Raw genomic sequence first — 27,093 nt, forward strand, 5'->3', positions numbered from 1 at the left:
CACAGTATGTGATTCTCTTTCTGAGATGCTATCAGAAAAATGCATTGAAACTACTACAAAAGATATGGTAATTGTAATGACTAATTACTAATACTCGGATTCAACTCTAATATATACAAGGCCACAAGCAATGCACACACAGGCTCTTGAGCTGGCTGGAAAAGGAAAAAGCTCCCCAGAGGTTAAAAGGTTAGAATTTTTTTTTAACTAAAATTAAGAGTCAAAGCAGCCCTGCAAATAATGCAATAAATGGTTCTATCAAGAAATGTTCCTTATTTCAGAGAGTTAAATTCTGCTTTTTCTACTTTAAGTACTTAGAAGGACCTAAGAAGGTACAAGGAATTACTGATTGAATTTTGGGTACTCTTTCCACATGTCCTTTGCAGTAAACTGACTAATGTGCTAGATCTTTTGGACTTCTTAGATTCTTCTAGAATCTCTCAGTCACGTTTAGTCGTCACTCAATGAACAGAGATACTCTCCTGACATTCATTTCCTAAAAGGAGTGGCAAGAAAATTAAGCTAATGTTGGTAAAGGGATTGGCAAGCATTATATAAAAGGTACTACATAAATACAAAGTATTACTTCCTCTTATGGTTATTTGATAAAGGTCCTTTTAACTCTGATAAGTTTTTGACTATCCTAAGACTATGACCTCATTCTAAGATGGTTTTCTTAGAAAGAAAATGGTAGGGCAATTCATATGCTCTGAGCTTAAAAAGCTAAGTTGATCATATCCTCCCTACTTGTTTATGTAGTTCAATAGAGACTGATTACTTACTTAAAGACCACACAAATTCTCAGAGAAAGAAGTCACAATCCTTTTAGCACAGAGAAATTGAACTGAAACTCATTTTCTCTTTTGTATAGCTAGCATTTTTTAATGAAAAAGAGCCTCAAAGAAATCTGCAACCTTTAGCTGAAGGCTTTCAAAGTGAGGCATATTTAGAAGCGGAAGTTCGTGCCTTTATGATTGTTAGTTAAGTCAGGAGCCATGAATTCAGTACTTTGAGATCTCTGAATCAAATATAACTATTAAGGTTTCTACTTTTTATAAGATGCATTTCACACTATTCATGTCTCTGAGAAAGAAAAGAGTCATCTTTAAGCCAGATCGTTTTTAAAGGTATCTTTAGTAAGCTAAGTTCAATCATTAGTAAGATTTTCATTTGAACACAGTGACACACTCACATAATGAATCAAATTACATTCTCTGTAGTTCTAAGATGGGATTTTTCAATGAAACAACTTCTTTGTATTTCAGAAATCACAAGTGCCTCTTTCAAAGGGGGCAGTTTCTCTTCCTAGATTGTGAATGTGATTCACTATACAGAAGAGTTACTAAAAATGAAAGGGGGAAAGAAGATCATCAAGAACCATCAATCCATTTCTATAATTTCCTAATTGTTGAAATTATCATGAAATATTCTAAAAAGAAGTTCCAAATGTATGTGTGTTTTAAAATACATTATTTATACTCTAAATCCAGAATTATAAGCAAAAATTATTATAAGCAAAAATTATCCATTAACTAGAAGGGAAATAAAAATTTAATACGATAGAAAAAGTAATAAATAAAACTTTTCAATTAAAATATTTAAATATAAAATAAACTACTGCATGTTTCTGAAGATTGTTCAGAAATAATAAATTCCACTTTCTAGAAGGTAATTGAAGACAGAAATGTCTTCATTTTTAACAGAAAAAGATTTCATTTTATGATCATTTAAATAGTTAATATGTGCTTTTTGGAAAACATAACTGAGATTTACATTTCTCGGTAAAGAAAGAGTACAGAGGTAAATGTTTTGTAAAAAGAAGATGGAGGAAAAACAGATTTTTTACAAGGGAGTTCAGAGACATCTAGTGGTTGGTAATATTATACTAGATTTTTTTCTTAGAAAATAAAATAAGGTTATGTAGTTCCACAGTCGTGTTCATATTATAAATAGCGTAAGATTTTCCTTGCACTTTGAATGTGTTTCGTCCTACTGGTTTAATGATTCCAGAAACTGAAAACAGCATTAAGCTCTCAACCTTTTAAAAAATTAGCAAAATATCACTGAAATAAAAACTCAAAATTCAATAACTGTTCTATCACAGAAAAGGGTATGTATATTCTAAAACATGATTAACTGACAAATGCAGGTAGGCATTTGCCTTCTACAAGCTGTTAGTGGTGCTCTAAATTAAATCATTACATGTATAAAATCCCAAATGGCTAAAAGATTTATCCTGCATGGCTTTTAAAAGGAGTTCTCTGCTAAACATAGTCATAGATTCACTGTGCTAAAGGGGACCTTAAAAGGCCAAGTAACTCACTGCCAATGTCTTCAGAGAGTCAAAATAGAATGCCACTTTCAAAGGCTAATGAAAAGCTATTCTACATTGTTCTTCAATAATCTATTTCAATGATCCAAAGAACTCTATAAAACAACTCTTCCCTATATCCAACCTCAGTCCTTCAAGCTACAGATTACCTCTTTATCTTTTTTATTCTTTTCTTAATTCTTCCTACTGTATCTTGCTAACATATATATCTTTTCATATTCTTTTGTACAAGTATAGCACTTTACATTTATCCCTATTAAATGTCATGTTTGCTGGGCGCGGTGGTTCACGCCTATAATCCCAGCACTTTGGGAGGCTGAGGCAGGTGGATCACATGAGATCAGGAGTTCGAGACCAGCCTGGCCAACATGGTGAAACCCCATCTCTACTAAAAATACAAAAGTTAGCTGGGCGTGGTGCAGGTGCCTGTAATACCAGCTACTCGAGAGGCTGAGACATGAGAATTGCTTGAACCCGGGAGGTGGAGGTTGCAGTGAGCCAAGACTGCACCACTGCACTCCAGCCTGGGTGACAAAGAGTGAAACTCCATCTCAAAATAAATAAATACCTACATACATACAAAAATAAATAAAATAAATAAATGTTGTGTTGCTGGATTCAACTGATCCATCATTCCAACTACTCTAGCTTCTTCTGGATCATGGCTTGGTCTAAAATATTTGCTAGCTCTCCAAGCATATGCCATTCATAAATTTGATGGACATACTCCACACACTCTAAATTTGTGTTAAAGTTTTAACAAATATGTGATCTTCTAAAGCATCTGCCAAAATTAATGTCTTCACTACAGTAACCCAGATTTTTCCTTTCCTTTTATTCAACTTGAACTGAAAATATAAAGTGAGTCAAGCAAAATATTAAGCATTGTTTCACACTCAGTCAACTTTTGGACAAAAAGATATTTATGATAGGTAGCAGCTAAGAAAAATGTATCCTATTTTATGACTAGTCACAAAAACATTGTTTGCATTGTTAGTTTCTGGTTGCTTTTAATTTTTAGGCTGCATAAATCTATTTTGTCTTAATTACCTTGGCTGACAAAAGATTAACAATGCCAACATTAAAAATGTGTTGCATGTATTTCAAAATCATCATGAACACCACTGCTAAGTAGGACTAGAATAGGAACACAGTTCACATTAGAAAGTAATGGAGGAAATCACATAAGCTAAAATAAAATATCTCTTCAACTTAAATATTCTGTTTCCTAATAAAAAACTCAACTTAGGCAACAACTCCTTTTCATTAAAAGTCCATCTTTAAGTCATTCGCATAGTCTCAAGCATAACCTGCTTAATTACAAAGGGGAAAACATAACTCTAAAGCGGAGAGCTCTGAAGATCATCACATTAACAAGTGACCAAACTTAGCATCACCAACAGTGTGACAACATGACATAATGTGCCTTCTGATGGGATGCAATAAAAAATACATAACATCACTTCCACAGCACTCTTGCCAAATACGTTGAACCTGAATCTTACAATGAGTAATGAGGTAAATCCACAATGTGGGACGTTCTACAAGACAACTAGCCTGGACACCTTTAAAAAGTCATGATCGCGAAAACCAAAAGGTTGTGGATTAAAAGAGATTAAAGAGACCCAACAACGAAATGTAATGTGTGAAACTTGCAGGATCTTCAATTTTTAAAAAACAGCTATAAAGGGCATTTTGGGGGCAACTGGAAAAGCTTATACATAGACTGTACACTAAATGACATTACTGAATCAATGTTTTCAGGTGGGATTGTGGTTATGTAAGAAAATGTCATTATTCTTAGGAGATACATGCTTAAGTATTTAGAGATGAACACTCACATTGTCTGTAATTTTCAAATGGTTCATAAATATAGTTAAGTATACTTATAAATATAAAATATAGATACGCATTTCAGAATATAGAATATAGATGTCCCCGTATTTTTTATACAAAATATAGATTCTGCACGTATATATAGGTGCTACGTATGTATACATATACACAGAGAGAGAGAGAGAGAGAGCGCCAATGTGTCAAAATGTTAATTGGAGAATCTAGGTGAAGGATATATGGCATCTGAAATTTTTCAAAATAAAAAGTTGGAGGAAATCGGTAAGAAAGGAATACATACCATGGCAGTCCTAGACTTGATAAACCAGTCAAATCTAAACTGGGGAGCATTTCGTACACACTGTCTTAATTCTTCATATACATTTTCTCTATCAAAGCCCATTTTGTGTAACATACAAATCAAGAATCTATCTTCTTCCTCAGTATAGTTCTTTCCTTTGCTGGTTCCATACTGAATGCGCAACTGATGAAATGGAGCCTTGTATCTTGCAATCTGTGTATTTAAACAAAATAGTGCTTTTAATTGAATGTGCAGTAAGAAGTCAAAGCTGACCACTATTTCAATTAAAACGATCTAATAATAATTTGACATAAAACATAGTACTTTGGCATCCAGGGCTTTCTTGATACTGATCCTTCGTTGAATTCTTGCTTCTCCACGTTCAATTTGAGCCATAATTTTCTCAATGTCCTGTAATTCATTGCAACGTTCCCAAAATACAGCTGAAAAACAGAGTTATTTCTTTAAAATCCTATCATTTAAGCAAATAAATCCAAGGAATTGTAGAATAAGGAATTAATAGGAAAGAATACAATGAGCTTGTACTTCTTAAAATTAAGATTCAGATTAATCTTATATATATAATATGTTAAATTATTAAATACTACTAACTTTTCACTTAAAAATAAGACCTCAAAACAAGGTTTTAGGTTAGCAATTTTCCTTCATGAAATAGTACGGAGTCTTACGATCCATCCCAAATGACTAGGATTTCAAAAGATGATGCAGATACTGATTTAAGCTAGGCTTTTTACTCAAACATGATAGAAAAGGGACCAAACACATAAAGTGACACAGGAGAGAGTAATATATAAACAGTGAATATAGCTTCCTAGCATGCGAAAACAATTATGGGCCAGGCACAGTGGCTCACACTGTAATCCCAGCACTTTGGGAGGCTGAGGCGGGCAGATTGCCTGAGGTTGGGAGTTTGAGACCAGCCTGGCCAACATGGTGAAACCTCATCTCTACTAAAAATACAAAAATTAGCTGCACATGGTGGTGCGTGCCTGTAATCGCAGCTACTCGGGAAGCTGAGGCGGGAGAATTGCTTGAACCCGGAAAGTGGAGGTTGCAGTGAGCCGAGATCGCGCCACTGCACTCCAGCCTGGGCGATTAAGTGAGACTCCATCTCAAAAACAAACAAATAAACAAAAAACCCAAGCTATTATGAACAGGTTGTTCAAATTTTTTTCTATGGAGCAGCCATTTCTCTTGAAATTGTCATTTGCTTTTGGAATCACTCACTAATCATCTTACGGTATTTCCAATGACCAGTAGTGTGTTTTTAAACTTCCTTTTCTCATAAAAAAAAAAAAAACACCTCATTGGGATTTTAATTGCATACACACTGAAAAACATTCCAAGTCACTCAACCAAATTTTATAGATGAGCCAAATAATCTGGCTGTATTAATATGTCACATGACTTCAATGAAAGGCCTTTTAATGACATACTCCACATCCTCAAGCTTTTCATTTTTAGAGCCTATCAAGAAAGGTATGTGAGCACTCTGATTTTTATAAGCACCTGTGTTCATTTACTCATTCACTCACATATTCATTCAACAAATATTTAAACACTTGCTATGTACAAGATACTGTATATTCATGGGTGGTCAATTGTACACATTTCTTCTCTTACTGTAACCAACTACAACAAACTCATTGCAATCTCCTCACCCTGTGACATGGCCCCCAACCTGGCAGGCAGCAATTAAATAGTCCTGAGCTAGTCATGCCACTTGGCTTGGTGTCAAATTTGAAAGAAAGTCTGACAGGATCATCTTTTTAAATCACATTTTTTTCTTGCAACTTCACATACACCGATGTTATCTCCCTGCCTATCTTCTGAAGAAAATTCTTCTTAAAAATCTCTCTGCACATATCCTTTTACATTCTTTTCATTCAACTCTTGATGCTAAAATTTCTCTCTTCAATCTGTTTTTTCCCCTAAGCCTCCAAATGCCCTAAATTTATGTGCTAAATGTTCAGAGTAATAGTAATATCATGCTGGTATGAAGGAAAAGGAAGTTCATAAACTTAATGTTATATTATATGTAATAAAAACTCAATACAACTGACCTCTGAAGTCCCCCAGAAGACTCTTTTAGATTTCCAGAAGAAAAAAAAAAAATCTCTCTAATTAAATCTGGATTTCTTCAAGCACTAGCATGCTAGATAAATTAAAAGCTGTTCCTAGCTATTATTAATCTTTAGTATATTTATTGGTACTGTAATGTTTCTTTCCTACTATTGCAAAAACAGAATTTCAGTGGTAGGGTTAAATAGATTTGGGGCAGGGGCTATCATAGAAACTTAAACCTACTTTGTAAACTTAAACCTACTTTGCCATTGTTTCAATGACAAAAAATGCTCTAGATTCTAAACATCTTGTTTCAAATTATAAGTTTAAGAGCTGAACCTATTTGGAAGTTAGAAAAGTCCCATGTACTACATATAGAAAACTTGCTAGACATATTTACCTATTTTTAATAAGATTTCTGGATAGCTAAACACGAAGAGGTTTCGCCCAGGGAGGGCACCAAAGCGCTGCGCCCTCTTGGCCCATACCTTGCCCTACACGCTTCATCTGTATCCTTTACAATACCCTTTATAATAAACCAGTAAGTGTAAAAAAAAATCCATATGCTTCAGCAGCTAAACTGATTCTGGTCGAGCTCAACAACACAGGTGAGTAAGAGAGGGAGAGGATTTGAGGACCAGTTAACAGATTGATTAAAGCAATCTTTTCAGCTCTACGCCCGCTAGCCCCAAGTTAATGGGACCCACAGGAACTCTCTGGAATAGGGTGGAACTCTGAGGGTGTTTGAGCATCTAAATGGGCCTGACAGGAACTCTCTACTTTAAGGACGACCTAGAAAGAAAGGCACGAATTCAATCCACTGAATGTGAATCTCAGAACTGAACCAGAAGACCAAATTCCAGAGGTGGGAAGGTGGGAAACTAATTTTGTCAATGCTTATCCAAGAGCCACCCTTGTTTTATCAGAGCTTTATTTGCCTCTTTTAGCTAGGTGATAGAGACAATAGCAGTCAGTTTGTTAGGATAAATCTTATAACCTTTCTTATAACCTTTTCATAGAAATACAATTATAGTTTATACTCTCATCTATGTCTTATTCATAAAAGTTTAAAACATCTCTGAACAAAGGTACAATTAAATTGATGCTAAATAAATGAATAACGTTAAAATACAACACCATGTTTCAAATTATATACAAACCTGAATACTCCATGACCTCCTCAGGGGATTTGCCCTCTACCTCTCGAGCTATGTTATCAATGTCATCTCTTCCATATTTCTCATTAGCTTTAATAAACTGGTTAAAATCTCGTTTAGTCCAGTTTGTGAAACCCTGTGAACAAAAAGTTAAGCATTATCAATAGAGGTTAAATTAATAAATCCATTTATTGCCCTATTTACTTCTATACAATGATACATTAAAAAACACTTTAAAAGACTTAAAATGTTTCTCCTTATAAAATTGCACATATTTTATGTTGGAATCAAAAGTTGAGTGAGAGTTGTTATAGAAATAACTGCTTTTCTATTACAAAGAGAATGTTGATACATAGTTCTAAGATCTTCTGTAGTTTTTAATTTCATATTTTATAGATGCCTACATTAAAATACAAATGCATGAAAATAAAAATGCTAATATAAATGCTGAAGTCGTGATATTCTAGTACTTCAATGATTTTTTTCACAGATCTGTTCCTACATAAATTAAAAGAGAGAAATGTGGATGCACTAAATCAAAAGAACACTGAGGAATAACCAAAAGATAATGCAAAAAAAAATTGTAGCTCTTTACATCATTCTGAACTAGTGTGAATAAATAATTTCTGTTCTAAATTATGTTCATAAATAGAACTTCTACAAGCAGAACGTTATTGGAGCCACTCAATTTCTTTACTAAAACATAAAACACTTTAGCCAGTGTTTTAAATTCCCTTGGCGTTATTAGCATGTCTGTGAAGTCACAAGACCAAGAATTTGTCTTCCACTCCTCGAGCCCCAACTCACATAAATGTGATACTCCAGACATTGCAAAACTCTATCCCTGGCTTTTAGTTGATAAAGATTTCAGATGACCCCACATTTTGTTCCTACGTACTGCCATGGTTTTTTGAAAAAGATTAATTATTTAAGGCAGCAGAGAAGGACAAAAATGAATTCATATACTAGGAGGGGCAGAAAACTGATTATATTTCTAATTACAAACTAAAATATTATCTCAGTTGAGACTGTATATTCATGTTATACCATACATTCACAATATACTCCAAGTCATGTAGCATTCTAAAGCCATAACTTTACTTTTACATTCAGGAAATACATTTTGAAAACAGAACATGAATATTTAAATGTTTTATTTTATTCTGTGGTAAGTTCTAATATTCAGCCATCTGCCATTATATTTTCAAACTAAACTTTATTACTTCCAGGCATTTGGCTCAAAAACTTATGAATGTAATTTGTGAAAATCCATACAATAAAATTACGTTATAGCAAAAAAAACCTATATAATAAATAATATACAAATATAAAAACTATCTTTCAATAATTAACGTGGAGAATTACCTACTACTATGCATTGCACATTGTTCAAAATTTGTTGAATAAATAAATCTTGCTGGCAACCCTCTATACTAAAGTAATGTCCTACGGTACACATTTTGTTTATTTTGCAAGCCTTCTATGCTGAAATTTTTATCTTCTATAGTTTATTTTAGAAGTAGAACACTCGTAAAACTCATTATAGCAATAATGACTTAAAAGCATTAATATTTTGTTCAAATGGAAACCTTCCTAATTTAATAATTGTTATACAATGATCACCTTAAATAATAATAATAATAATAAAAGCTTCAGAAATCTCTCATCATTGTATGAAAATTATAAAAAAAGATAAAAAGAATTTTGAAAATTATGAAATTATTCCATTAATAAAAAATTAGTAGAATATAACTTCAGGAGACAATTCACATCTATAAACAAAAGAAATTTAAATTTTCAAGAATATGTTAATAACAGGCTTGGCACGGTGACTCACACCTGTAGTATCAGTTGCACTTTGGGAGGCCGAGGTGGGTGGATCACTTGAGGTCAGGAGTTTGAGACCAGCCTGGCCAACATGGCAAAACCCCATCTCTACTAAAAACACAAAAATTAGCCAGGCACGGTGGTGGGTGCCTGTAATCCCAGCTACTCAGGAGGCTTGGGCAGGAGAATCACTTGAACCTGGGAGGTGGAGGATACAGTGAGCTCAGATCGCACCACTGCACTCCGGCCTGGGTGACAGAGCGAGACTGTCTCAAAAAACAAAAAAGAATATGTTAATAACTACTGTCTATCAGAATTCAAATGTGGATTCACTGACCTTATTATAATTGGCAAAATGTATGTCAAATTGCTAATACTTGACACTTATATTTTGCATATACATACTACCCACTATTTCCAAAAGGGCATATTCTATAAGATCAATTTTTAAAAATAAGGAGATTTGGTCTAAACATGTTTACAAAATAGCCCTGAGTTTTGTTGGTGTGTCACACTAGGATACTAGGCCCATACAATAAAAAGTGTGATCTATATTTTCTTTTTTTCTATTGATTGACTGTAAGTATTACAGCCATTGAAAATATTTTACTTGTGTGAGAAGTTTTTCCTTTTCTTCAGTCTCTTCTGGTGTAAGAGGTTCAGCTCCATCAATCTTTTTTTGCTCTTCTCTTTGAGCCAGAGCTGGATTTGGGATATCAGGATTCCTTGGGACCTATAAATCAAGAGATAAACTAAGAGTAAACTGATGAGAAAAATTAATTACTAAGGCTGTATATACACATATCAATCTTTAGAGTTATTTCAAGAGTAAACAATATAAAATCATAGCCAGAATGACACACGGTCCTCTCCACATTTCTGCTACCATGATCCTATTGAAGTAAAAACCATTCTTGTGCCACATGATATTCCATAGTTAAAACTCACTGGCAAATGCCACATTAGATTTCAGATATGATTATACCCTGGAACAAAGTCTACCCTTATACTATTGTAACATACAGAACAAACAAAAAGTTTAGCAGTAAAAAAAAAAAGAATCCATATTCCCCTGGCAACACAGAGCAGAATGGAGAAGTGGCAACGCACCTGAACATTACATCCAACAGTCTGATCAGTTCAACATGCAAAAAGAAAGGAGTGCTTTTATTGCCTGCCAAGGTATGTAAGGGGAGAGAGCATTTTTACATAAAATGGAAAGTTTGGAAAAAGTTAACAGGATAATGAAGAAAAAAGAGGAAACAGAGAATATAAGAGGGAAGGGTATAGTAGAGCACACAAATAGCTACGATAGGACCAGTGGTCAAGGAGGAAAAGACTACAACAGCAGTGACCAACAGAAATCATATATGGTGTTTTGGGTACAGAACTGCAAATACAGTGAAAACTGAGAAGAGAACTTGAGTTCAAAAGATAAGGACAGAAGCTCAGCTCTCCAAGAAAGCAAGCTGTCACCTGTATCTCAAAACTGTAGCCTGCAGAGCCTCAGTGTATCACAGTGAGCATATATAACCAATGTGGTTCAGCAGTATGTGGCTGAACTATACTGTGTGTATGGAGGAACAAACGAAGTCTCTCAGCCTAAAGCCTGATACCATCGCTATGTGCATCTGCAGCTACAAGGAAGCACATTGATTTAAGAGGGCAAGTACATAACATGTGTACTACACTTTATAGCATTCCATTAAACATGAAAATAAAAGGGCTGGCAGTAAGCCTTCCACTGCTTGAAATGCACACATGACTCATTCCCTAGGGGCATCAGGTAGTCATGGGTTTACTACCCTGTAATTATAATACACATTAGAGTGCATTTTTCTCATTGTTATATGTATTTCATAGAGTTTGGAACTATATCATTGCAACTTAAAAGTAACTTAAAAATTAACTATTAAGTACAATAGTTCTTCAAGTATAAAACCTAACTGAGCATTAAAAAGAAATACTGAGAAATTAGATTCACTTGTAATCATCAGTATCAGGCAATCAAATTAGCAGGTATTGACTAAATGTCTATTATGTTTGTAGAACTATGATAAGTATTGATTGGAATATAAGCATAGGTTTTATCCCTTATCCCAAATGTTTCAGACCAGAAGTGTTTCAGATTTCAGATTTTTGGGGGTTTTGGAATATTTGCATTATACTTATCTGTTGAGCATTTCTAACTTGAGAATCCGAAATCCAAAAAATGCTCCAATGAGCAGCATTTCCTTTGGACGCAATGTCAGAGCTCAAAAAGTTTTGGATTTTGGAACATGTCAGATTTCAGATTTTTGAATGAGGGAAACTCTACCTATATTAGATATGGTCCTTGCCCACAAGGAGCTGACAAACTAGTTGTGGAATTATGAGCTGTACCTTAAGAACTCTAAGGATCTAGGGAGATGGAGAAGGAAGAAAGAATATTCTAGGCTAGGGGTATGAGCAAAAGCATGAAGGCAGAAATGTGCAGGAAGGCGCATATGGGGTTTATGTTGAAAAGAGATAAGAAACAAGGAAGGGTAGAGACAGATTTACAGGGTCTTGACACTACACAGAAGGTGCTGCAGACTTTTGAACAAGGGAGTAAAGTGTCAAAATGTAGTGTTTTCACCCGGAAGCCTTTTGCTGAATGGACTGAAGTGGGGCAGCGACTAACAGGTAAGAGAACCTGCTCAACTATCATAATCTAGAAATGACGCATGATCATCTGGACTAGGATGGTGGCAAATGGAAATGGAAAAGGTGTACATTTAAAATGAAATGTAGTCCAGTCATAGCATGATTAAAAACAACTTCTCTTCAGTAGCTAAACCCAATGTTAAAATTACAGGCATACCAGCAATTCCATTCCTAAGTATTTACCCAAAGAAAGGAAAATGTATCTATACAAAGACTTTGACAAGATTGTTCACAGCAGCTTTACTCATCATAGCCAAAAGCCAGAAAACAGCCCAGATGACCATCAAGAGAATGAATAAGCAAACTGTGGCCTATCCATACAATGGAATAGGTGTTCCACAATCAAAAGGAAGGAGCCACATAGATACATGGGACAACATGGCTGAATCTCTAAAACATTATGCTAAGTGAAACAAGCCTTATACATATTGTATGATTCCATTTATGTGAAATTCTAGAACAAAAATTTAAAAACCTAATCTATGGAGGGAAAGATCAGAACAGTGGTTGCCTCTGAGGAGTGCATATGGTCACTGGGAAAAGGCACTTTCTGGGGTGACAGAAATGGTCTATATCTTTATAGGAGGAGTTCGAGTTACATAAGTGTATGCATTTGTGAAAAAACATTGAATGGTACACTTAAGGTTTATATATTTCACTCTATGTAAATGTTACTTTAAAAAATCATAAACAAAATATGACTCTGGATAATGACATGCATGTTGAAGTGTTTCTGGGTAAAATGTACTTATGTCTGCAACTTTGAGATGCATAATAATAAGATAAATATCCATATGATAGAGGGCCAGAGAAATGGAAAAATCGGTGAAAAAGCAAATACGATAAGATGTAAATTGTCAAACATATGTGGGGTATATATGGGTGTTCACTGTACAATTATTTCAACATTTTTGTATTTTTAAAAATCCTTCATAATGTTTTTTTAAAAGTACAGATACAGTTTTAAAAGTTAATAGACCCCTTAAATTGCTGGTATGTGAAATTACTTTGGTTTCAAATTTTAATTTTAATTGAAAGAAACCTCTTTGATCTTAAGATATCCTTCTCTTAAACATTTTCAAAATTTCCATGTCCAACAAACCATATTTTTAACAAAATGAAAATATTTTATAAACATCCAATTCATGACAGAAAATAAATATACCCACATAAAATGAAATAAAACTGTTTATTCCCATGCAGACATCCCCATACTAAAAACTTCCCCTTTCAACTTCTAATAAAAGCAAAATCAGAATATTTTATAAAACCATTAGATTTTAGAATCCACTGCAATTTATTCTATATCCAGTGGTCATATTAATTAACATAGCAAAACAAGAATGACTTCATGAAAGCTATGTTTGCTATTTTAATTCTAGAAATTACTCAAATAGCTGCTAAAATGTTTAGAATTAGGAAAGGCTCAAAGTTTCTAAATTCCTGTATCTCCCTCCTGATATGGTTTGGCTGTGTCCCCACCCAAATTTCATCTTAAATTGTAGCTCCCACAATTCCCATGTGTCATGGGAAGGACCCAGTGAGAGGTAATTGAATCATGGGGGCAGGTCTTTCCCATGCTGTTCTCGTGATAGTGAATAATTCTCATGAGATCTGATGGTGTTATAAAGAGGAATTCCCCTGCACAAGTTCTCTCTTCCCTTCTAACATGGAGGACCTGACTTGCTCCTCCTTGCCTTCCACCATGATTGTGAGGCCCCCGAGTCATGTGGAACTGTGAGTCAATTAAATCTCTTTTCTTTATAAATTACCCAGTCCCGGGTATGTCCTCATCAGCAGTGTGAAAACAGACTAATACACCTCCTATTAAAAAAACCTTAATAGTCATCATTTTAATAAGACATACATTTTTTTTTTTACCTCATGAGGTTCATATCAGCATTAAGCTTCCTGGAATGATTTCAAAGTACTACATTATGAATTAAGCAGATAGGCCAGGCACGGTGGCTCACACTTGTAATCCCAGCACTTTGGGAGGTCAAAGTGGGTGGATCACCTGAGGTCAGGAGTTCAAGATCAGCCTGGCCAACATGATGAAACCCCGTCTCTCCTAAAAATATAAAAACTAGCCAGGCGTGGTAATGGGTACCTGTAATCCCAGCTACTCGGGAGGCTAAGGAAGGAGAATTGCTTGAACCCAGGAGATGGAGATTGCAGTGAGCTGACACAGTGCCACTGCACTCCAGCCTCAGCAAGAGAGTGAGACTCCGTCTCAAAAGAAAAAAAAAGAATTAAGCAGACAAATTACAGACCAATAGTACTGAACAGATACCCAGGAGGTATTTAAAGTCCTCATACTCTATGTCTCATTATGATCTCCAGCAACACAATATATAAAATGTTATCTTTCTAAAGTAAAAATCTCAATTATTATTTGGATTTCTACTCAGATGCTAAGGAATTTGTGATTAAGAAATGTATTCCATGAAGTAGTGAAAAACTTTTTTTGGCCTTGTTTCTTAGGAGGAGTTTAGCAAGCATTGCATAGGAAATATGGAGTACTGAATTAAATGTGACACCACACAAAATAAAAGCAGTAACCTGAAATCAGCTCACCATTATTTTAGTTCTACCACTGAAAAAGTAGGTGGCCCACAATGACACATTACCAAAACTCACAAAGATTATGGAACTTCCTCCATTTGTCAAATGTTTATATTTGTCCCTAAAGAATTTTTTATTGGGGATAAACGTTAGAATGTTCTATAGCTTTCTTTAGCTTCGAATGTGGCAAAACTCTTGCATTCCAGGTTTTAGACTCAATGGAACGTCCAGATATTCTGGATTTTTTATGCTGTAATTGAAATTTCAATTAAGTCATCCTCTTCCAATATAAAGGTTTTAGTGACCAAGTGATTGCATGCATTAAATAACAACTCCTTTAAGTCGAAAGAGCAATGAAGCTTTTGAATATGCCTAAGGTCAAAGCTTAGATAGCAGCAAGAATGGGCACATTATGTACTGCTGTCCATCACGTGGTTAGGGCGAAACAAATACTTCTCTCACCTTCAAATAAAACAAAACTCTTTAACTCCAGATCTTATTATCAGCAATATTGCTGTGACCTTGTGCTGAATATGAGGGTGGGAAAGGGGGAGAAAAACAGAAAATAAAAATGCAAATAACCAGGAAGTACAAGGAAACCACTCTCTACCAAGTGCTTCAAAACTTGTGGGCCCTTCACTAGCCCCACTCCAAATCACAACAGAATAAGCCTTTGGAGACTCAACATAGATAAAACGTAACCATGAACCACAGTGCCCCCAGCTATGGGCATCACCTATCTCCCCTTGGCTAACAATCCTTTAGGCAGAAAAGGGGGAAAGAGTCCCTTTTTGAGAATCTGTGTACACAGAATACCAGGTAACTCCACTAAAGCAATTTTGTTTTGTTCATTTGAGGATAAACTAGTGCTCTATTTACTTTGTGGCCCTGATGAGTTTTCTGAAGGTACAAGGGGGAAATAAAGCAATGCTAGCTATGCCTTGAGAAGATATGTCTAATGGTTACATATCACATCATCCTTAAAAGGGAGCTTTTTAAGATGATTAACATGCCTGCTGATCTGTCTATTCTCTGAACTCAAACAAAAAACCACCCAATTAAAGAACCCACCTTAGCTCAGGTCCATAGTTCCTAGTAAAGAATGGAAGAGACAAGGTCCAGAAAGAACAAATATCCAGAATGTATTCTTATTTGTCACGTAAATCCTCAGCTAAGCATGCATAAGGAGGATCAAGGCAAGTCTTAAGACAATACAGAAGCAATCTAGGATACGGCTGAAGAGAGTCCAAGGCTAGGAGTAGAGTAGTAGGGGATTGGTTCTCCTTCCACCACCACCACTGCAGTCCAAGTGGCCACCATCTTCTCTCATTTTGATACTTCAACAGCCTCCTGGCTGGTTTCCCTAGATAAACCTGCCATTCTCTGCATCGCAGCCAAAGTGATCTTTTAAAAATGTAAATCTGGGCTGGGCGTGGCGGCTCACACCTGTAATCCCAGCACTTTGGGAGGCCGAGGCAGGTAGGTCAAGAGATCAAGAAATCCAGACCATCCTGGCCAACATGGTGAAACCCCATCTCTACTAAAAATACAAAAATTAGTTGGGCGTGGTGGCATGCACCTGTAGTCCCAGCTACTTGGGAGGCTGAGGCAGGAGAATCAATCCCTTGAACCCGGGAGGCAGAGGTTACAGTGAGCCAAGATCACGCCACTGCACTCCAGCCTGGTGACAAAGTGAGACTCTGTCTCAAAAAAAATTGTAAATCTGATCATAATTTACCATTTATAAGTTGTATGACCCTGAGCAAATTATTCAGGGCAAATGACTCAACCTCTCTATGCTTCAGTTTCCTCATCTGTAAAATAAGTATGTAGTTCAAAGGCTGTTAGGAGGATAAGGAGCTAACATTTACAAATAACTTGAACAATAAGTAACACATGTAAGGACTAAGTATCTGCTATTAGTATTACTTTACCACCCACCCACCCACCTCCCTGCCTTAAAAACATCTCAGTGGGTTTCCTTTACTCTAAAGCTAAAGTTCAACCTCATTAATATGACCTACAAAGCCCTCCATATGATTTGACTCTACCCACTCACCAGCCTCATCTCAAGTCACCCTGTGTCTCACCAGTCCCTAACAACACTGGCTTTCTTAAAGCTCCCAAAAGGAGTCATCCTCCTTCCCACCTCAAGACCTTTGCATATGAGGTGCCACCTGCCTCAGCTTTTCTCTCCCACACTTCACTTAGCTCATTCACATCTCTGGAAACTCAGCTTAAATGACATTTCCTTAGGGAACACTTCCCTGATCTCCCAGTCCACATGAGATACCCATGTTATACTCCCTCATTAGCAACCCTTGTAAGCACAGAACCACACAAATGCCACCACCATTACATTGTAGTATCTAATGCCTATCTCCTCTATTAGAATGTAAGCTCCATGAGATGAAAGACTTTGTCTTATTCACTGCTTTATCCCAAGTGCTTGGCCCAGTACCTGGCACAAAGGATTGCTCAATAAATAGGTATTACACTTTAAAAAAAGGTCCTCCTTTTACTGTTTTTCCCTCTCCTCTTGCTTCTTTCAGGGAAGTGAGGAAGAGCAAACAATAAGGTGCAATAGCACGAATTCCATGCCATCTCCCCTCTCCCTATTCATCCCTTTCCTCTATTCTTATACCTCTCCTCCTCCCCTTCCTTTCTACCACCCTTCACAGCTGTCACTTCATTCCTCCATCTTCTGAGGTTTCCTCTCTTCTCCATCTCCTTCCAGCTGGCCACCACCCAAAGAGTCACTGTAAGACTTCACTCCTAACCACAAACTGCCTGTAATGAAAAGCACTGTTTATATCCAAACCAGACCGGTGGCCAGAATGTGGTGGTCACTGTAAAGTATCATGGGGAACAAAATTTCAGTATCTCCAAAGAAGGAGCATAAAGTTATATCAGAGATGATTTTTTTAATTGTTGCTACTTGACTACCACTTGGCCCAACTCCCAAATGTCATGCCACACCATTGTAAACACAGTCCTTATTTAGGACTGCAGAAAGAAGCAGGGTTACATCGCATGCAGAAAGAGCGCAGAATGTCTGAGCGGAACGAATAGAACATCTGAATACTGAGAAACTGGTTGTGAGACCAGGACCCATGGCAACCCTGTTAGTTCCATGATCTTGAACAAGGTCATTTAACCTCTCTGAACTTCAGTTTCCTCACCTATTAAATGGAGATGATAATAACACCTACTTCATGAGGTTGTTAGGAATCAACGACCTCAGTATGTGTTAAAGCACTTTGTAAATTATAAAATGTTCTATGCAAATATTTGATTTATTACTGAGGTCTAACATTTCAATTAATTCTCCTTTCAAGTCTCACTAACAACAGTTAATGAACGTAACAGAAAATAATATTCTAAACCTAAAATTATTATAAACCTTAATGAGATGATATGTATTTGTTTACCTCACAAGATAACTACTTCATTATTAAACAATTAATAATTATTGTTAATAATTATCATTAATTTTCCTATTTTTATTTTATATTTGAACCTATAACTTACCTGTTTCTTCTGGTGTATCACTGTTTTCACTTTCTTTGAAACTAGTTTTATGTCTTATATGAATGTTCACCCTAGAGATCTACTCTAGTTCCAAAATATAATGAGTTAAGATATAAGTATCTTATATACATGGAGCTTTTCTAGGCACATTCCAGCTACTAATTAAAATAATGGGTCACAGTTCCAGTTGTGACAAAGGTTTACAAACTAAAATTTAAAACACAGCTGTTAATTCATAAAACAGAACACTTCATAAAATTAAAATAGTGTTAATATTTTATTTTATTTTATTTTATTTTATTTTATTTTATTTTATTTTTGAGACGGAGTCTCCCTCTGTCGCCCAGGCTGGAGTGCAGTGGCGCGATCTCAGCTCACTGCAACCTTCACCTCCCAGGATCAAGCGATTCTCCTGCCTCAGCCTCCCGAGTAGCTGGGATTATAGGCGCTTGCCACCGCACCCAGCTAATTTTTGCATTTTTAGTAGAGACGGGGTTTTGCCATGTTGGCAAGGCTGGTCTCATACTCCTGACCTCAACTGATCCTTCTGCCTCGGCCTCCCAAAGTGCTGGGATTACAAGCATGAGCCACTGCACCCGGCCAGTATTTTATAATTTTTTAATGTTAGTGATTATTATACCTTTGGTCATCTCTCTCCATTCACTAGGAAGTCAATTTCAACATACAGAAATTACCTGGTATGCTTACTCTCCCAATATGACAGATTTAGTGTGACAAATATTAAATTTCACTCATGAAAACTAGGATTCTATCTACCTATATAAATAAGAATTCCAAATACCAAAAGATCATTTTAAAATTGTATAATTCACTATCATGTTTATCATTATCTTTAACACCTAAGTGACTACAATCTACTAACCACCAGCAAGGCTTTCAGCAACGTATAAGCAATAAAGACAGAAATACTATTTCTTGGACCTATTAAGGAAACGATCAAAAATTTCCTATCATATATTAACATTCGCTTTTAACCGCATACCTATTGTTCTCTCTACATATTCTTTAACTATTCAAACACTGGCATTATAAAAATAATGTTATTACTATTTCAAAATATTGCATAATTCTTCATCTCATTTAGTGATGACTGTACTGGTGATTCAGTGGTTAGATGTTTTACATCTAGTTAAACTTCCTCTTTGGTTTTAAAAACATCACTGTTGTGATTTGCTGTCACATTCTCTCAAATTAAAATGCAACACCTTCTAGTCTAGATTAACAGATTAAATTATTTTTAAAGATTATATTATATTAATCTTAAAAAATGGAAAAAATACCTTGTAGCCTATTGTCTTCCGATAATAAAGAATTTCCTTTTCCAGGAGCTCAAATAAGCGTGGTGGGAAAAATTGAAAATCCTGAACATTTGGCTGTTTTGGAGGCCGTGGAGCCTATGAGGGAGGAAAATGTATTATATATACTTCTTTTCAGTACATGAAGTAAACTTACTTATCTTTTACTATTTCTGTTATATATGGAACAATAAATACAATAAAATCCATTTATATGGCTGGGCCAAATCAGATACTTTTTTGTACTGTTATATTTTAGAGACTATGATTTGGCAATGATACAAGTAAATCTGACCCATAGATCATGTTGCAACAGAAATCTACTTTAGGACATAAAAACTGGCCTTGTACAGTTTTACCTTTGGAATCTTTGGCTCGCTGACACGCAAAGCCTCTCTAAAGTAGGCATCCACTGCGTAGTTTGCTTTGCGTTCTCGTTTAGGAGGTTCAATCCATTCCACCATGCCAAGCTATACACAACAAACAACAACAAGGGGTTTAATGACTCCAAACAGTTTTATCAAAATCAAGTACATCGAGGCTGCAGAAACATAAGAAAGCAAAAGCCATCAGGAAGAATCAAAACTTGCCTTATAAATCACAATTTACCTCCAAAGTTCCAAAACATAGTGGTACACCAAGTTTAGATGCAAAGACAGTTTTCTTTATTTTCATTTGAAAGTAGCTTTTAAAGTTAGTTCTTCCTTGGTGATTGAGAAGAATCTGTATAATCTGGTTTTTTTTTGGTCAAATTAAATAAATAAAAGGTAGCTAATATAGACGGAAGAGTAACATTGACTGTGGTAACTGTAATACGTGTATGAATTAGAAGACATTTATGCAGCCAAAAAACACATGAAAAAATGCTCATCATCACTGGCCATCAGAGAAATGCAAATCAAAACCACAATGAGATACCATCTCACACCAGTTAGAATGGCAATCATTAAAAAGTCAGGAAACAACAGGTGCTGGAGAGGATGTGGAGAAATAGGAACACTTTTACACTGTTGGTGGGACTGTAAACTAGTTCAACCATTGTGGAAGTCAGTGTGGTGATTCCTCAGGGATCTAGAACTAGAAATACCATTTGACCCAGCCATCCCATTACTAGGTATATACCCAAAGGAATATAAATCTTGCTGCTATAAAGACACATGCACACGTATGTTTACTGTGGCATTATTCACAATAGCAAAGACTTGGAACCAACCCAAATGTCCAACAATGATAGACTGGATTAAGAAAATGTGGCACATATACACCATGGAATACTATGCAGCCATAAAAAATGATGAGTTCACGTCCTTTGTAGGGACATGGATGAAATTGGAATTCATCATTCTCAGTAAACTATCGCAGGAACAAAAAACCAAACACCGCATATTCTCACTCATAGGTGGGAATTGAACAATGAGATCACATGGACACAGGAAGGGGAATATCACACTCTGGGGACTGTGGTGGGGTGGGGGGAGGGGGGAGGGATAGCATTGGGAGATATACCTAATGCTAGATGACGAGTTAGTGGGTGCAGCGCACCAGCATGGCACATGTATACATATGTAACTAACCTGCACAATGTGCACATGTACCCTAAAACTTAAAGTATAATTTAAAAAAAATTTAAAAAAAGAAGAAAAAAAAAAGAAACAGATGAAAGGGGTAAATAATAAATGTCAACATGATAAGCATATATCCCTTCAAATCAAGAGAAATATTCAAATGAGACCTTCTGGAAACACAGGTATGGCAGAGTTGGAAAAGTTGGTGGAAACAGAAAGACCAGGATTCTGCTACTTCACTAGTTATATAACTTTGGGGAAATTATTTTTTTCCACCTGCAAAATGAGCATAATAATAGTTACCTTGAGGATTACATATGATCATATATGTGAAAGCATTAAGTAAACTGCCAAGAGTTAAATGCAAGATATTATTAAACATCCAAAGTAGCATCAACCATGATTTGGCAGCATTACCAATTTTACCCTATTATCAGCTAGAAAATATAATTTAACAGTCAACAGACAAAACTGACACCACAATGTTCTGGAGTCTGAGAAATGGCTTCCAAATTCATATTTTTCTTTATTTCTGTCCTTAGCCTAGTATCTTTACATAAAAGGGGGCATTAATCCACCATTAGTTGTCTCACTCTACTTGATCTAATCTAAGGGCTGAATTCCAACCTTGGCATCGTATTTTAAGAGTGGATAATAAACCAAGATGACCAGTATGGTTAGAGATCTACAAATTCTCACAGTGTCTAGAGAAGTAATGGCTAAAGACAGACACAATGGTGACATTCGCATATGAAAGTCTATCAAATAGAAAAGAACACAGTCCTTAATTGATCCATAAGATTAAAATCAATGTGGAAAGTTAGAGAAAGTAGATGGCTACTCAATATAATTTAACTATTCATTAATTACCTACTGTATTATGTGCAAGTCAGTGTCAGTGATATACACATGAATAAAATAATCTCTTTCATCAAGGAACTTGTAACTCAAATAAAAAGTTTTCTGAGAACCAGAGAATATAAAACAGTGAAACAAACTACCCTGAGAGGGATAAGATTCCCAACACTACAGTGTTCAGAGGCTGCATATCTGTCTTGGATGCTAAAGATGAGATTTCTTAATTACAAGAAACTTAGCATAAATGACCTTCTAACTCCAAGAGCCTATGAGATACCGATATTATAATGAGATTATTAAGTAAAATGAGAAATTCCCACAGCAATGAAACAAATTTCGCTTTTCCTTCAGATGGATTAATGTGAAGCGACAGTAATGAAAGAGATATTTTATAAATAACCAATATTTTATCTTTCTCAATTGGAGTAAAAATAAATTAATAATAATTTAAACCAACATTCTACAAGTGATGTATTTAGCTATTTAACCTATACTTGTTTGATGGTCTAGGCATTCAAATTTGAAACAAACATTAAAGGCCAATTCCTCAACTTTCAAAAAAAAGAATAAATCATACCGAATTAGTTTACTTTACATAAGAGTACATTAATGCTAACTTATCTGGGTTAATTTATTCAGGATCACAGCCATCATGATTTAATTTACCAGGTATGGTTGTAAAAGTAATGCAACTGATTCAACAAACCATATATGAAAATCTACCTCAATGTATAGTTTCCATGATTTAAAAATGATATTCTTTCAAGTTTTCACTTCTCCTCAAAAGATAATTTAAACCTATTTTAAGAACCTATCTAGAAAACACAAAGAGGCAGAAATAAAATATAATCTCAGCTCAGAATATTCAGAAAAAAATGTGATTCTGGACACCACTGTTACTGTCAGACATTTAATTATAAAAATACAAGTCATCATGGTTATTAAAATTCTCTTTACGCATCATTACTTTGCTAAAATTAGAAGCACAAGTAAACCAGTTAGAGATAGCCAAGTATTTTACTAATTTTTCTCTAAAAATGTGGATAAGAAGCTCCACTGGTATTTAGACTTCATTGTTTAAAATTTTTCCACTTCATAAAACACTCCTATTACCCATAAGTCTGCAGGAATAATTGTAAAATTAATAAAACTTATATCACATAATGAGATCTCAAAAGCATATTAGAAAGGCAATTTCCACCCTGTGCAGATAGGCCATCACCTCCATCTCAGCAGGATAAAATATAAGCCGTCTAAGTGAAGATTAGAGATAGGACAACCTGACAAATACAAATCAAGAAACTAAAAGCTATCAGAAGCAGTAACAGAAACAAAGCATTATCAGCATACTAGCTACAGTGCAAAACCAAAATGTCTCACCTCTCATTTTTCAGTAAAATAAGTACCTAAGAATGAGCTTTTTTATTTTAAGAAAATTCATTTCTGTCAGTTCAAAAATATAACAGCTTTATAGAGCAATTTGAGCAACAAAATATATAAAGATAGAACTGGATTATAACTCAAAACATCCATGAGTCCATACTGATATAAATAAATAACTGAAGACACAAATAAATTGGGGAGAAGGGGTAGATCTTCCACACAGAAAAATATCAATTAATAAATACATATAGGTGGAATGAAGAAAATACAAAATTACCATTAGGCAAACACCACAATAATAACTACTGCAGGCAAGCTCCACCAGTACATGCTAAAATCAGTGAGTAAAAGTTTGAGAAAGATCTCCCCACAAGGTATTTATCAATTACAGAGGGAAAAATGGCAGACGATGTATTGGAAAGCCTGGATTACCAGGCAGAAGCCTGCCACAGGGGCGCTGCCCTGTGGAGCGACTCTACTAAGGCAATGCTGAGTGGAAATGTGAGGTTGGAACTCCTACACAAAGTCCCCAACAAGGGCACTGCCTAGTGGAATTGGGGGTGTTGCAGGGACCCTAGAATTACAGAGCCACCAGCATCAAGCAACTCCTATCTGGAAAAGCTGCAGGCACCATACTCTAATTCATGAGAACAGCCACGTGGGCTGTACCCAGCAAAGCCCTGGAGGCAGGGCTGCCCAAGGGCTCGGGACCCCATTTCTCACACTAGTGTGCCCAGGATGGGGGAAACAGAGTCAAGGGAGATCATTTTGGAGCTTTAATGCTGGGTTTTGGACTTGCATGGGGCTTGGTACCCCTCTCATTAGGCTGATTTATCCCTTTCAGAATGGAAATGTTTACCCAATGCCTATATAACCATTGTATCTTAGAAATAAATATCTTGTTTTTGGTTTTATAGGCTCACAGCTGTAAGGAACTTGCATTGAGACTGAGATGAGACTTTGGACTTTTTAGCTGATGCTGGAACAAACTAAGACTTTTGAGGACCATTGGGATGGAATGATTATAATCTGCAATGTGAGAAGGGCATGAGATTTGGGAGGCCAGGGGCAGAATGCTATAGTTTGGATATGTTTGTCCTCCAAATCTCACATGGAAATTTGATCCCCAGTGTTGGAGGTGGGGCCCAATAGGAAGTGTTTGGGTCATAGGGGCAGATCTCTCATGAAGGGCTTGGTGTAGTCCTCGAGGTAATGAGTGAGTTCTCTCACTCTATTAGTTCCTGACAAAGAGCCTAGCATTTCCCTCCTCTCTCTGGTACTGTCTCTCTCTCTCTGTCTCTGCCATGTGGTCTCTGCACACACCAGCTCTCCTTTGCCTTCTGCCATAAGTGAAAGCAGGCTGAGGCCCTCACCAGAAGCAGATGTTGATGCCATGCTTCTCTTACAGCCTGTAGAACCATGAGCCAAATAAACCTCTTTTCTTTATAAACTACCAAGCCTCAGGTATCCCTTTACAGCAACACAAATGTGCTAAGACAGTAGATATATCAGTCACCCTGATTTGATCATTACACATTGTATATATGTAACAAAATATCACTCTGTATCCCATAAATATGTACAATTAGTATGTGTCAACTAAAAATAGAAGGAAAAAATAATAAAGTCTATTTTTTTAAAAATGCACTGTGGGATACTAGATTAGATCCCCTGGAATCTAACACCAGTTAATTAGATAATTAACCAATGTCCTTTTCCTGGCACAGGAAAGGACATTAGGAGAAAAACTGGTGTTAATTTCCTGGTTGTGATCATTATACTAACATGTAAATTGTTAATATTAGGGGAAGCTGAGTGAAGGCTATAGGTTAGCTCTGTACTATTTTTACAACTATTTTGTAAGTCTAAAGTAATTTAAAAATAAAAAATTTTAAAATCTCAGCCTTAATTTCAGTTTAAAAAACAAGATAAATAAAACCCCCATTTCTTCAACAGACCACATGTAACAAAGTCCTTCTGCATTTAAGTAACTAAATGTTACTAATATTATTATTCATACAGTTAACATTAAGTGTCAGGCATTATTCTAATAACTTTATGAGTATTAACTCATTTCATCATCAGAATCCCTCTATGATGTAACTATTATAACCTCCATTTGATAAATGAGAAAATTGAGAATACCCAGAGTCACTTAATTAGTGACAAGAGTTGAGATTTCAGCTCCAGAATTCAGGAATTCAACCTCAATCCTACACTGCTTCTCAATAACAAAAGTAGTACTAAGCAGTAGTAGTAGTAGTAGCAGCAGCAGCAGCAACAGCAAAAATGATGATGATGATGATGATGATGACGACGACGACGACGATAAACCAATAAAATAAACAAAAGATATACCTTGCATGAGATATTTAGACCTATATCAAATTTCACTCTAGAGCAGGGTATTATAATAGGTAAGTGCCAGTGTTATTTTATAATTGTTATGGGGAGAAATGCTCATTTGAGGGTCTAATGGTTGAGAGTAAAAAGTTACCTTCTGTTTTTCTCTATAATCTTCTCCCTCAAATTTGTATAAACTTTGTTCAATGTCCATTCTAAAATTTCTTAGAGAAGACTCTCCCATTTTTTGCAGGCGTTCATTCATCTCTGCAGTCTAAAGGTGAAAACATTGAAATGAGAAAATTATCACTGAATTACTTGTAAAAGTCTGTGGATTCTCTACCTTTTTAATAGTCAGGTTTTGACATGAAATATCCAGTCTGCTAATTTACAAGGTATGAATGCAATGCTAACATCAAACCTGAAGTGCAAATTTTACTTGCCCAAGTATTTCAAATATTTAAATGGTGCTTCCCAAGTACTCTCACTTAGGCTTTCTTTAAAATCTTTTATCAGTGAAGTTGTACCCACATTATAATTGCTCTTGCATAATTTAAATGGGACAAATAGCTAAAGCTAAGAGAAAGGCAAAGATGGACTAAAAATACACATTTTGCATACTGGTATGAAACGTATTAACACAAGATTATTTAAAATGCAGGTTATTACCTGAACTACAAAATTCTTCTGAACAGCAAATTCAACCAGTTTACAAGATATGCAACAAACATAGTAAAATACACCATGGAGATGAAATCAGCAAAATCCACACTGTGATTAACTCAAAAGGCAAACAACCTAGTCTTTTCACCAAATAAATTACAAGGAATACAATACATGGCAGGAGAGGGGGCCTATAGATTTTAAAAGATAGAGATGAAATCTCAACCATGGAAATTTGTATTTTGATTTGCATTCTGATTTAAAAATGAAAAGAAAACTTTTTAAGTATAAATATTTATGACACAATTGTAAATTTGAATACTAACTGGATATTTGGTGTTATTAAAGAATTATTGGGGTTTTTCAGGTGAGACAATGTTATAATGATTATCTTTAAAGTGTCCTTCTATTTTAGAAATACACAGTGAACTATTTACAGCTGAAGTATGTCTGAGATTTGCTTCAAAATAATCCAAGGAGGGGAAAAGATAAGTGGGGATATAGACAGAACAGGACCGGTTGATGGTTGTTAGAAACAGGTGATAAGTACTTCGGGGCTCATTATACTACTCTGTCTACTTTTACTTATGTTTAAAATTATCCATAATTTGTGGAGAGGGGAAGGTGAACTAAACACAAAATTACAATA

General features: G+C 35.5%; 1 protein-coding gene across 10 annotated transcripts in view; it reads right to left on the reverse strand.

Moving 5' to 3' along the window:
• SMARCA1 (SWI/SNF related, matrix associated, actin dependent regulator of chromatin, subfamily a, member 1) overlaps positions 1-27,093 on the reverse strand; it is a 76,928-nt gene that overhangs the window by 14,293 nt on the left and 35,542 nt on the right. For all 10 annotated transcript variants that reach the window (XM_016943757.4, XM_016943753.4, XM_063804258.1 and 7 more), the window contains 7 exons: positions 25,936-26,055; positions 19,992-20,102; positions 19,618-19,731; positions 10,146-10,268; positions 7,712-7,844; positions 4,791-4,909; positions 4,467-4,679 (listed from right to left, as the gene is read on the reverse strand). In XM_016943757.4, coding sequence (XP_016799246.1) covers positions 4,467-4,679; positions 4,791-4,909; positions 7,712-7,844; positions 10,146-10,268; positions 19,618-19,731; positions 19,992-20,102; positions 25,936-26,055 — 933 coding nt within the window. The remainder of the gene's footprint in view (positions 1-4,466; positions 4,680-4,790; positions 4,910-7,711; positions 7,845-10,145; positions 10,269-19,617; positions 19,732-19,991; positions 20,103-25,935; positions 26,056-27,093) is intronic.

Source organism: Pan troglodytes, chromosome X, assembly GCF_028858775.2.
Source record: "Pan troglodytes isolate AG18354 chromosome X, NHGRI_mPanTro3-v2.0_pri, whole genome shotgun sequence".
Taxonomy (NCBI): Eukaryota; Metazoa; Chordata; class Mammalia; order Primates; family Hominidae; genus Pan; species Pan troglodytes.